Here is a 13,513-nt window from a genome sequence, read left to right as displayed (position 1 = left end):
ATTTTGGACAGAGAGGACAGATGGTTTGAAAGAGGAGTGAAAGAAGCCATCATTTCTCACTCAATATGTATTAACAGACCTCTCTGCATTGAATCATATCTGTTATTAACCTCTGTCTCTCGTCCACAGCATGTCTTTATCCTGTCTTCCTTCTCTCACCCCAACCGGTTGCAGCAGATGGCCGCCCCTCCCTGAGCCTGGTTCTGCCGGAGGTTTCTTCCTGTTAAAAGGGAGTTTTTCCTTCCCACTGTCGCCAAAGTGCTTGCTCATAGGGGGTCATATGATTGTTGGGTTTTTCTCTGTATCTGTGAAGCGCCTTGAGGCGACTTATGTTGTGATTTGGCGCTATATAAATAAAATTGAATTGAATTGAATCTATGTCCACTGTGAGCGACCATCTTTGAACAGAGGCGGTGGTTTACGACACCAACTGTCTGCCATCTATAATCCAGTTTTGAGATCCCTTCCCAGACGCCTTAACGCCCACTCACATCCTGGGCCATCTGATCCCAGGAATTCGCATGATAAGGTGGGGCCAGGTTTCACAATGAACACACCCGAAACTCTGGCTGATTGGGACCCACACCCAGTTTCACACCTTGGCTCAGGCGATTAGAGGATCATCAGGGGGTCCTTTTGTCCCTCTGTGGGGGGAAACTCCCACTAGGTTTATATCTGGGACTCTCCACCATTTGACCTTATAACTGAAGAAGCTTCTCGGATGAGAGGTGAAACGTCTTCATGCAACTTAAAGAAGTCCAGACGCTTTTCTTTGCAAGCTCCTGTGACGATGTGAGTTATTGTCTCTTCACTGAGGATAGACTGACAAGAAACTTTTTTCTCAAACACAGTAAGTACAGGAGATTTTAACAGGTGAAATGTTTAATTTAACACTTGCAGAGGAACAGAAATCATCAATGAAAATGCTAACTACCTCTATATATGAGCGTCCCGCCACGTCTTGAGTCTAAAACTCTACAAAAAAGCTAAAAGTAACAGAAAACTAGTGTCAATGAATTAAATGACAAAAAGAAAATGAGACAAATGAATGATATAAACATCAACATTAAAAAATTATATCTAAATGAGCTTTCAAGTTATTCTTATTAAAAGAATTGGAAAAGCAGCATGATGGTGCAGTGGTTAGCACATTTTTAAAAAATCTCAAATTCATCACAGTGTAGTCTGACAGCTGGAGGTTCGACTGATCTCACAGGATTACACGCAACAAACTAGAACACAGGGTAAAGCTGTACTCTGCGGAAACACAAATCTAAAATAAATATTGTATTTCCATTTATTTTATCACTCACTGGCCTTTCCATGCTGCTGTTTATTTTTAACACGATGGCTGCACGTTTGAATTTTTTATAAGACACCTTTAAACATCAAAGGTTACTGTCCAGAACCAGAGCACAAACAAACAACCTGAAATGAAATAAAATCAAAAAGAAATTAATTTCATTGATGAAGCAGGTCTTCTCGGTGTGTGTTCTGTTCTGCAATGACAGCAGTGCAAAAGAGATATAAGAGCAGAAACCAAACATTTGCACTTCATTCATTTAGGAAACAGTTTAAAGACTTCTACATAGACAATGTATTCCTCAGTACTGTTGGGCAAGTTACTTTGAAAAAGTAATTAGCTATAGTTACTTCTTCAAAAAAGTAAGTTATTAACTAAGTTACAATATTATAAAAGTAACTAAATACAAAGAAAATTAACTATGGTGTTACTTTAGAAAAAAAAGTTTAACCCTCTGAGGTCCAGGGTTGATTTGACCTCTACATTTCACCTTTCAAGAACTATTTATCATGCCTTGTTTGGTATCATTCTTTTCAGCACAACCTCACATCTGAGTTTACAGTTATGTTTTCAATAATACAATTGATTAAAAAAAAATGTAAATAACCAAAACAAACAACCCCCCACCCCCATGAAATCTTTTTTTTTTTTTTACTGTAACAACAACAAACATTTAACAAATCATTTTCATAACATGAAATGCAAATAGACGTACATTTTAAAAACCTATGCAGGAGTTTTGCAAATAAAAAAGTTATATGCAACTATTTACCAAAAAACGCAGCAAAGACTTTTTGATAACCATTTTAAACTTTTTACAGAACACTCTGCATCAAATAAGATGCCACACAAATTATTTGTGCCACCACGTTATCTTAAATTGGTCATGTAATTGGTTTACCATGACTACTTTATTCTTCCTCAGCCAACCAGTGGGACTTGTGGGACTGTTTCGCCCCACTAGCTCCCGGCAAGATGAACACAGCTTCAACCAACAGTGTGTTGAGAAACTGTAACGTGCCTGCACCGCATTTTCTTCATAGTAACAGTAACAGCAACAGCATTATAACGATAGAAATAGTAATTAGTTAGATTACTAATTACTGAAAAAAGCAATGGTGTTATCCCCATCACTGTTGCTTGGGTACAGAATTGATAATGTCCTTAAAACATTTTGTAAATAGAATAATTTGTAAAAATGTGCCACTTCCACCTGCTTTTAAAATGAAACTCTAACCATGACCTCCTCACTACCATCCTGTGTTTACCATTAGTTCCCATGCTGACTTATGTTTAACTTTGCACTCAACACAGCTTACTAAACTGTTAATTTTGTTAAAAGAGTACACCTCTATATGTGTATTTTCATGTGACGCAACAAGTGAGCACGATATCTAAATGAATTCCCACAAGTTTTACAATGATATGGTTTCTCACCTGTGTGTATTCTTATGTGCTCTTTTAAATGACTGTTACGCTTGAACATTTTCCCGCATGTTTTACAATGATATGGTTTCTCACCTGTGTGACGTTTTGTGTGTATCAAAAACAAGTTTCTAAGTGGAAATGTTTTCCCACATGTTTTACAATAATAAGGTTTCTCACTTGTGTGAACTTTTTTGTGCCTCAATAAGCCATTACTACGTGCAAACATTTTCCCACATATTTCACAGTGATGTCGCTTCTCACCTGTGTGCGTGATCATGTGGACAGTTAAACCATTTGTCTGTCTAAAACTTTTCCCACACACTTTGCAAGAATATGGTTTCTCACCTGTGTGGATTCTCATGTGCTTCACTACAGAACCACTACGTACAAACATTTTCCCACATGTTTTACAGGAAAACGGCTTCTCCCCTGTATGGATTCTATAATGCCTTTCCATTTCATAATTATATTTGTAGGCTTTTCCACAAACATCACATTTTAAAGACTTTTTACTTTTGTCAGACTTGCACTCACTGTCTGGCGTAGGTTGGTGTTCTACATTATTGTGACCCTTTTTTTTATTTCTTCGTGATTGTGAATCTTTCTTCCTTCCTCCCTGATATTGTCTCACTGCTACAGCAGAGCTGACACAGTTGAGTTGGTCTCTTGTTGGTTCTGGTTCACTGTGGTCTCTTTCCTCAGCAGCAGTCACCATAAAGGTATGAATCTCCTCCTTCAGTACCAGCTGCTCTCCTTCCTGACTGCTACAGAGTTGCTCCTGTTCCTCTTTAATCTGTGGAGCTTCTGGTTCCTCTTGGTCCAGATTGGAGCTCCTCTCCTGGTTCCAGAGCTGCTGGTCAGCGATAACTTCCTCCTCCTTACAGAAATGCTGCTGTGGGACATCTGGAGGGGAAAAAGGAGACAATTAAAAGAAAGGTGATGTGAAAAAAAAAAAAAAAAAAAATTCATACTGAGCAAATATACTGCACAAAAAAATAAAGGAAGACTTTGAACATGTATCAGATCAAAATGGAAAATTAAATTAAGCTTGATATCTATAGTGCCATGGACTGGGTATGTGTTGGGAATAGGGCTGCACGATTAATCGTTAGAAAATCGCGATCTCGATTCATACTTACAGTATGTGCGATCTCATTTCCAAATGACAACGATTAAAAAAAAACAAAAAAAAACAAAAAAAACAAAACCCGACGACGATTGTACCGCATTTTGATCCGGGACGTAATCTGCATGAAAACAAGCGCTCACTCTTCCTGCTCAACAAATGACAAGGGCGGAGCCTTATACCACGTGATACAGAAGCTGTGCCGTGTGATGCTAAAATTAGCAGGGAAAAAAGACAACGGAGAGCACGTCAGGGATGATGAGAAAGTGACAGGAGAAAATCCGTCCCGGTCAACCACCCAAACATCAATAACGGGAACCTTATACAGCGCTTCCCTATACCCGTCGAACTCCCGCAGGCACAAAGAAATTACGGAGGCTATCACTTATCACCTGACCAAAGATATGGCTCCCATCAACACTGTGCAAAACGAGGGATTTAGGAAAATGATCAACACCCTAGACAAACGCTACACAGTGCCGTCCCCGCAACTATTTTTCTATTGTTGCACTACCTGCTCTATACACGCAGCGTCGAGCAACGGTGGAGACGGAATTTCAAGCAGTACAACATTTTGCGGCAACAACAAAAATCGTGATTCTCATTTTATGCAAAATCGTGCAGCCCTAGTTGGGAATGAAAGGATGCCATGTGGCTGAATTCAAGGACTCCCTAAAAATTTTACTGCAACAACTCAAAATGGTACTCAGTAGTTCAATTGGCCCTATTTGCTTGTAGGGCAGGGGTGTCCAACTCCAGTCCTTGAGAGCTACTGTCCTGCAGCTTTTAGATGCAGCCTTGTTCCAACACAACTGAATCTAATGAAAGACTTGTTACCAGGCCTTTGCCACACTTGATGGCATGCTGAAGAGGTATTCCAACCATTTGATTAAGCTGTGCTGGGGTAGGGATGCATCTAAAAGCTGCAGGATAGTAGCCCTCGAGGACTGGAGTTGGACACCCCTGTTGTAGGGCATGAAATGACAGATGCGTCCTGGGGGATCCCCCCCTAGATCTTGATCTGCCCATCACTGAGCTCCTGGACAGAGTTGTAACCACGTAGTACCAGATGGAATGAAACATAACATCCCAGATATGAATGGAAATTGAGAAGAATTTAGTGATTCCAACTGATTATTGATAACGCTTAATGTTCCAATTTTGTATCAATTCTGTCTTCGATCCTTATTGCCTCTGCTTTGAGAGTCACCGCTATCATTAAGCAGCACATCAAAGACATTACTTCATACAAATTAATTTGTGCATGTTAGAGGTATTTCTCCTTTGTTGTGATCAGTGCTGGGGTGGTAAATGACAAAAACCCAAAACAAAACAAAACAAAACGTTGCTACACATATTACATGGAGCACTTAAAATTAATTTGAATTAGTACAGTACTGCAGTATTTACTCCTAGAAGAAAGTAACTCATTGTACTAGTCATTACAAAACTTTAATGTTAATGGGGTCAGCTCTCAACTGCAGCGTCACTCTGGGCTCTTGGCTAGCTTAGCATTAGCATGCTGACTGCACAGGTGCTTGCAGAGCCATAGTTGTGTTAGCAGCCGTTTTGTCCTGGATGCAGTTTCTACTTTACCATCATGTTCTCATCCTTTTGTGCAATAAAAATAAATGTAATGTCCATATCCATGTTGCAGAGTGCGCCGCTATTTCACTCCTCTCACACGCAAACTAAAATCAGCTGATTGTAGTGCAAGAACAGTGGGATCAATAACCAGACAAACTAACAATTGAATTACTTGAATTGGATTACCAGGAACCAGTTCTTGAGGACAGCCAGTGCCCAGCAGTCCAGGTCCTTGGATTCCCGTGCCTAACCCACTCTGCTACTTAACTGACCAGATCAATATGCCAGTAGTTTGACTGACCTGATGCTATACTCTGGTTAAAAAGCATTCCTTTAATTTTTCGAGCAGTGCATACTGTTAAAACAAGGCTTAAAAGTAGGAATGTCAGTCAGAAAAACACAGAAAGTTTACGCCTCTTGTCAGTGCTGATGATGACTGACATCAGCTGTTGAAAATACGAGAGAAATGCAGAAATGTTGGCTGAATCCTCACAACCAACAGATAAATCAACTCTCATTAAAAATCAGCTACAAGGAAAAAGGCCACAAATGAATACAGAGAGAATACAGACCCTACTCCACAAGTTAGCCCATGAACAGAGAAAGTCTTGTAAATTCACAGTAACTGCCGTCTCCTTACAAATGTTCATTAGATTAACCACACTTATACAGACTGTATATAACCACCAACTCTCCAGCCATGTTGATGGATTGCCTATATTGGCTGGAAATATTAATTTCCAGAGGAAAGACACAGACAGACGATGCTTACAGGATGTGATGTAACAACACTAATGAAATATTGATGTGTCATATTTGTCCAAGGTGTATTTCATTGTTATGGGAAAAGAGAATATCAAAATCATGATGAACAGGAGTGGTGATTTCTATGACTTTGTGTATATAATTTGGAATTTTGTACAAATGTAGGCCAATAATAAATATATGATATCATTTCATTCATTTCAAAGGTTTATTTGCATGACGCACAAACAGACACAGTTGAAAGGTACAAATGTGCATGACACTGATTCAAACGTGCTGCAGATGTGTGTCACAGGTTGATCTGGCTGTAGGCTGTGGCACGTGGCCAGAGGTGGCGCTGGTTGACTCGAGTCCATGTTAGTGCACAAAGTAAACTGCTCGCTGTAGTAGTGAAGCAAAAACGCTGAAACCGGAGAAATAAAACGATAACGACGACAAGAGTCTCCCGATCGTTTACTCTTGCTGTCCTGTGAACAACATCGGCGTGGTGTTACTTGTTTGCTGTTTTCGCGATCGCGTCGCACATGAGGATATCACCAAGTGGTACATAAGTACATTTTGCTTATGTGACCTCTGTGTAGTGTCTTCTCTGGTCTGCATCCACAACAAAAAGGCAATGGTTAGAATGCTCTCTTTTTAATGTCGTGGGCAATCAGAACAAAATCTAAATGGGAAAGCAACAACAGAGTTAGCTAACTATGCTCCCATTTTGTTTCCTCTCCTCCCAACAAAGAAATCTCACATAAACGTGCACTCAGTTCAACATAAAGACTGGAGAAATGACGCGCAACGAATGATGTATAAACAACAAAAATAATCGGGTCAGACTGTATTACTTTAACAGCCTGCGATATGATTTTTCCTCCCCACGACATTTGCGCATTCCTTACCTCGCAGGAATCCTCCATTATTCTGAGGATTACCCAGAATCCCTTGCCCTTTGTGAATATTGCAGGGTGACATTTTTCGACAGTAGGTGGCGCCAATGTCCCATTTAGCGGGATTTAACTTCAACTCTATTTAACTATGTTACATTTACTTAAGTCTCCAAAAAGTCCTCACAATCAGAAACGTCCCGCAGAGCTGTGATCAGGATCCTCCCTCAGAGGGACACTCACCTGTCCTGTGCAGCTTGATTTGGGGTTTCCAGGTGATATCCAGCAGTCTGCGCTGACGGTCGATCTCTTCCTCGTACTGGACGATCGTTTTTTCAAACTCCAAGAATATTTGTTCAGCAGCAGCAGTTAGTCGCTCGTTGATAAACTCTCTCAGATACTGAGCTGAAGGCATCGTTGCTGCCGCAGCTCACACACTCAGCTCACACACAACAACACAACAGTCTCTGTGCTCAGGCACACACACGTGGGACGATAACGGCGCCTTTGCTTTGTTTACTTCCGCCTGTGTCACGCGGTGAGGTTCCGGCAGTACACGAGTGTTGCCTTTAGTTCCTCTTTAACGTCTCGGTTTGTTGCAGTAAATGAATAAATGATTGTGAGCAGCAAGGCTGCAGTGAGAAGAGAAAACAGATCCATGAATGACTGAAGCTCCATGCAGGCTGTGGAATAAAAACAAAGGAAATTATTTTGACTGTTTAGCTTTCAGTGCTGACTTTCATTTAATTTTTAATACACAACTAAACAAATCCATCGTACTCATACAAAAATATCAAAGACGAAAGAGCAGAAACTGCAGCAGCTTCTTTTTCAGCTGCTGTATCAAATAAAAGGAGTAAAACCTCCTTCATCTGTGTCACTGTGTTAGTTTTCAGGTCTTTCAAATGTGACTCCAACAGTTTTCTCAGTGTTACACTTATTATTACACAAGCTGTAAATGTTTATTTTTTACAGATTTACATAAATGTAACGTTTTATTTTCAAAGTGGAGCCCAGACGTGAGTGTTTAGTGGATGTTCTTTGGCTCAGACACCACAGAGAGAAGAACCAGATGCTCTGTGTGAACAAAGTTGAAGCAGGAAAACTTTAAAGAGCAGCACGAAGCACAAACTGTGCAGGACCTCCTGAAGACACACAAGCTGTCGTCAGGATTCAACAGGACACATCACATGACAACAAAAGCAGCTCCTCCTCCTGATTGCAGAAAACTGTCTGACTCCAGCTGTGAACATCAGACCACTCACAGCTCATAACTCCAAAGACATGTTGCTGCACCTCTTTTTGCTTCTATCTCACATTATAGGTGAGTTTAAGAACAGGGATTAAAGTTTAGTTGAAGCTGCTGCATTAAGCAGATATACAGACTGCATTTCACTACTTTTCTTCTTTCTTTTTCCAGGACTAACAGCTGGAGACTCAATCACTCCTCAACAACCTGAAGTCACTAAAACAGAAGGAGAATCTGTCACACTCACATGTAGCTATGAGACAAGTTATACACATCCAAAGCTTCACTGGTACAGACATGATTCTGACCTTCAGGCTCCTCAGTTTATACTCTGGAAAGGAGGGAAACAGCAGACAGCTCAATATATTCCTGATAATCGATATCGATCAGAAACATCAGATACATCAACTACTCTGACCATAACAGCCCTAACCCTGGCAGACACAGCTCTCTACTACTGTGCTCTAGAAACACAGTGATACAAAGTGTAGAAGAGGCTGTACAAAAACCTGAACACAGATATCTGACTACTCTTCAAAGAGGAGGGAAGTGGTATTCAAAGCACAGCTTCATATCAGATGGATTCTGCTAATTCCTGTTTTATCAGAGTCACTGTGGTTACAGCTGCTAATGAAACACTGTGGGAGGATTCACATGAGCAGCAAATCCACATCAACCACAAACCAACTGCAGGAACGTCAAAATGTGATGTTTGACGTTTAGAGTTTTATTATCATATGCAGATAAACAGTTTAGCCACATTTACCTATAAGGAAATTCTTTGGCTCATGCTCGTCAGCTTTACATGAACATATAGAAGTGTGCCGTTATATTAAAGCAGAAAATAACAATAACAATAATAATGATTAGAAGAAGAATAACAAAATACTAAAATATTAAATATTTAGAGAATTTAAGACAATTTTTGGTATTTAGAGTTTGCACCAAAATCGTTGCAATGAGCATTTAAATGTGTAATGTTGTGTCCAGAATGTCAGCAGTTCAAAAGTCTGATGGCTTGTGGGTAGAAACTGTGTCTGCTAGTGCGGGTCTGGATGCTCCTGAACCGCCTGTCGGACGGCAGGAGTGTGAAAAGTCTGTGGCTGGGATCAGAGAGGATCCGCTGCGTCTTCCTCATGCAGCGCCGTTTGTACAGATCCTGCATTGCTGGTGATGCACTGTGCTGATCTCACCACCCTCTGCAGAGCTTTGGGGACAGGAGTGTTACAGCTGCCGTACCAGGTGGTGGTACAAACAGTCAGAATACTTTCAATGGTGCTTCTGTAGAAGTTTGTAAGTATTCTGGGGTTCATGCTGAATCTTCTCAGGCGCCGCAGAGAGAAGAGCTGCTGTCTTGCTGCTTTTGTGATCACATGAACATGGTGTGACCAGCTCAGATCCTCGCTGATGTTGATGCTTAGGATGATGCCTTTTCATATTACCTTATTGTTCTTTCAAAATAAAGTTCTTCCAAAGAGTGCTGCACATCTTCACACAGATTTAAATTCCACCTTCAGTCGAGCTCCATCCTGGTTTGACCTGCTTTGGTCGAACTGTGCTGTGAAGAACTGAAACTGAACCTTCAGCAAACACTCCTCTGAGGCAGGAATAATCGCACTGACTGGCCTGAAAATGTTTCTGACTCCACCCACTGATGCTGAACTCAACCAATGAGATGATTTCTGTCTGCAGAAGCACAGCCAGCCTGACGTTGAGGAGAAGGACTGCAGCAGAGAGGCTGCTTAGTTTCTTCATTCTGCTGTCTGACTAACCCAACAACTAAAGACATGCTGCTTTACCTCATTTTACTTTTCTCTCATATCAGAGGTGAGTGTTGAGAAGAAATCTGTTAGAATGGTCAGAAGATCGTTTCTGCTGCCGTTTGTTAGCTTGTAAAAACACCTGATATTCTACATGTAATTCTACTCTTTAAAGCTGCTGATTGTTCTCCTTTAATCAATCATGTTTATTGATCCATCTCTTCCTCTGCATGTTCTGTTCTTTCTCAGAGTGTAAAGGAGAAGACAAAGTGATCCAGGAACAAGGAGATGTCATTGCTGCTGAAGGAGACACAGTTACACTTGGATGTACATTTGAAACATCTGCTTCATATTCATATTTGTTCTGGTACAAACAAGAACTAAATGACTTTCCAAAGTATGTTTTACAGCGTGGAACTACTGGAACAGCAGATAACGCTCAGGAGTTCCCAAAGGACAGATTTGATGCCGAAGTCGACAAGAAAGAAAAGTCAGTTCCTCTGAAGATCCAGAATACTCCACAACATCCACTAGAGGGAGCCACACACTGTTAAATGGCTCTGTATGAGTTCAGTGCCATGTGACCTCATACACGCGACTGTTGCTAACCTACAATGTAAACACCCAGAGGCTTTCATCGCTGCTTGCTTTTAACCAAATCAGTCTGGACTCTATTCTGCCAGCCGTCCAGCAGTAAGTGGCAAAACACAATGACGCTCTGGACCTTCTGTATGCTGTCGATCTGCAGGGCGCACAACCCCTACAGATGAAGACCCTGTGAGTCTTACTCAGTAGATATGTAAAGGTCAACTGATGATAGTATTCAGGAAGAAAAACAAACATTGCAGATATTTTTATCATAACTCTGGTTTTACGTGGCCGATCAACACAATTTAAAAACTGGTATAAAGTCCACACTTTGTCCGTCAGTTGTTCCATCTGTCCTGCTCACATCTCCAACGGTTGTGCACGCTGTCATTAACGTGGCTTCACTCCACATCAGCCGCTTTGCTCGCTAAAACAGCGGTGTCGCACATAAGGACGCTGTCATAGCCTGTCAACCACGTTGATTAGCTGCGTATATACGAATGTGAGTCGCGTGATTGGCTGGACTGTGGGATAAGGAGGCATCGTTCTGATCCCATACGTGAGCAGCCAGTCACTGACTAACACTGCAGAACAGGATTGTTAAAGTTTTAATTTCAATTCAGGTTAGATTTTTTTGTGTGCGCAGAGACCTGCCAGCAGTGCGCAATTGCACACGTGCGCAGCTTAGAGGGAACATTGGTTGTCAGCTCTCAATAGTGGCACTTGTTAATTTGGGTTCATGTTAGAGGCTCAGCTGGTTCTAGACAGGCATATATGAGGGGGCAGACAGATGTAAAGGGGGCACATGGTGGCAACAGAGGCAGGAAAGGGGTGGTGGTGGGGTCCTCCGGATAACTGTTTTTGTCACGTAATTGGACTGCACTTTGTCAGGGCTCGTACCTAAGACCTGACCAACTGAAGGTTAAGCTTCTTCTGGTCTAGCTCTCAGGGACACTGAGCCTAGCAAACCGCCCTGACCATGTTAAGGGGGAAAACTGAAAAATAAAATAACAAAAAATAAAATATTCCTCATCAGATTATAACAACTAAAAACACGATATTTACCCTAATTGGATGGCCTATATCAAATATATTCAAACCTAACAATAACACTTCTCACTATTGCCAATACTAACAAATCTAAAAATGGTTGGCATGTCTTTTCCTACAATTCTCAAATTAATTTGTAGAACACAACAGGTCTAGAACAGAACATTTGAACTTTTTCTTCTTTTTTGTCTTGTTTTAAGCTTGCATGAAGCAGGTAAACAAGTGGATTCCTTTTTTCTTTTATGTAACATGGTGCGTAGGACAAAGCATTAACTTTGCTTTTGTGCTGGAAGTTGGGGTGGAAAGTGAATAAGCTTTACTAAAATCGCTGTGATTACCAGTGATGGGAATAACGGCGTTACTAACGGCGTTACTTTTTCAGTTACGAGTAATCTAACTAATTACTATTCCTATCGTTACAACGCCATTACAGTTACTAACAAGAAAATGCGGTCAGTTACTATTTTTTAACAAACAGATGGTTGAAGCTGTGTTCAGCTTACAGCATCTTATATCAGCTGCAGGAAAGTAGCTGTAAGTAATCTGGACGCTACAGCTTTAAGCAGCTGCGCGCTCAACAGCACAACACCTGGAGCTCAGGGGGCAAAACAATCGCATGAGTGCTGCTGTTTGACTGAGGAAGAGTAAAGTAGTCGTGGTAAGACAATCACATGACCACTTAAAGACAAAGCAACAAGGTGACATATACCAGTTTATAAATTGTGTTGATAGGCCAGTAAAACCAGAGTCATGATAAACAATATATACGCGGCGTTTTTCCCTCAATAGTTTCATCACGTTTACTGTCTAAGGACAGCGCAGTGAGCACTCTCTGCTTATGAGCAAAAAACAACAACAACAACAACAAAAAACAGGAGACGTTTTAGGAGTGACGGAGAGAGAGAGAGAGAGAGAGAGCAGAAAAAGAGAGAGAACGAGTTTTGAGATGTCAGAGAATTGTGACGTTTAGCGTGTTTGCAGTGTGTAGTTAATGTGTTGTCTTGTGTAGTTAGTGTGTAGTGTTGTGGACAGTTTTGTGTTGTGTGTCAGAACAATGAGGCGGCTGCTGTCTCCGGGTAGAAACAGGAGCGACACACCTGCTGCTGTCAGACCTGCAGGTATCAGGCTGTGATGTTTCCTTTATAGTGGACAGAAATATTTGGAGTGGCACAAATAATTTGTGACATCTTATTGAAGAACAGCTGATTGTTCTGTAAACAGTTTGAAACGGTTATTTAAAAAATCGAGGTAAAAGGTAAATGGACGCAAATAACTTTGTTTGCAAAACTTGTGCGTATGATTTAAAAATTGACAATTTATATTTGCATTTAAAGTTCTGAAATATGATCAATAAACATGTTTGTGGTTGTTACAGTAAAAATGTAACTTTTTCTACAATGATTTTATGTTTTTTGTCTGATTTTAGATCAATTGTGTTAATACAGTCTGTCAAAGTGAAAACATGACTGTAGATTCAGACACGTGAGGCTGTGCTGATGAGACCAAACAAGACAAACAAATAGTTTTTAAAGGTGAAATGTGGAGGAAACATCAGAAGTAGTTAAAAATTCCCAATTATACCCTGTTTATACACATAAACAATATGTGGACTGTCCCACCAGGGGAGAGAAAATTTTAGACCTACTGTATGCTAACGTCAAGGATGCATACAGCTCCTCCTCCCTCGCCCCACTTGGTAGGTCAGATCATAACCTGATTCACCTCACCCCCCGCTATGTGCCAACTGTGAGGAGGGAACCTGTGACCACCAGGACTGTTAGG

At 40.9% G+C, this 13,513-nt stretch overlaps 1 protein-coding gene across 3 annotated transcripts; it reads right to left on the bottom strand.

The window, feature by feature from the left end:
- Positions 1-864: 864 nt before the first annotated feature.
- LOC120728122 (zinc finger protein 501-like) lies at positions 865-7,620 on the bottom strand. Of its 3 annotated transcripts, none has more exons than XM_040022878.1 (3): positions 7,328-7,613; positions 3,268-3,634; positions 865-1,516 (listed from the first exon to the last, which is right to left on the bottom strand). In XM_040022878.1, the coding sequence occupies exons 1-3, from the start codon at positions 7,497-7,499 to the stop codon at positions 1,462-1,464; spliced, it is 594 nt and encodes a 197-aa protein (XP_039878812.1). In that variant the 5' UTR covers positions 7,500-7,613; the 3' UTR covers positions 865-1,461. The 3 variants fall into 3 exon arrangements, with proteins under 3 accessions (XP_039878812.1, XP_039878822.1, XP_039878802.1); XM_040022888.1 differs by having other exon boundaries at positions 865-1,499; positions 3,266-3,634; positions 7,328-7,612; XM_040022868.1 differs by lacking the exon at positions 865-1,516 and having other exon boundaries at positions 2,000-3,634; positions 7,328-7,620.
- Positions 7,621-13,513: the final 5,893 nt, after the last annotated feature.

Source organism: Simochromis diagramma, unplaced genomic scaffold (assembly GCF_900408965.1).
Source record: "Simochromis diagramma unplaced genomic scaffold, fSimDia1.1 OVJJ01000385.1, whole genome shotgun sequence".
Classification (NCBI taxonomy): Eukaryota; Metazoa; Chordata; class Actinopteri; order Cichliformes; family Cichlidae; genus Simochromis; species Simochromis diagramma.
This window is presented reverse-complemented; position numbering and strand designations above follow the sequence as displayed.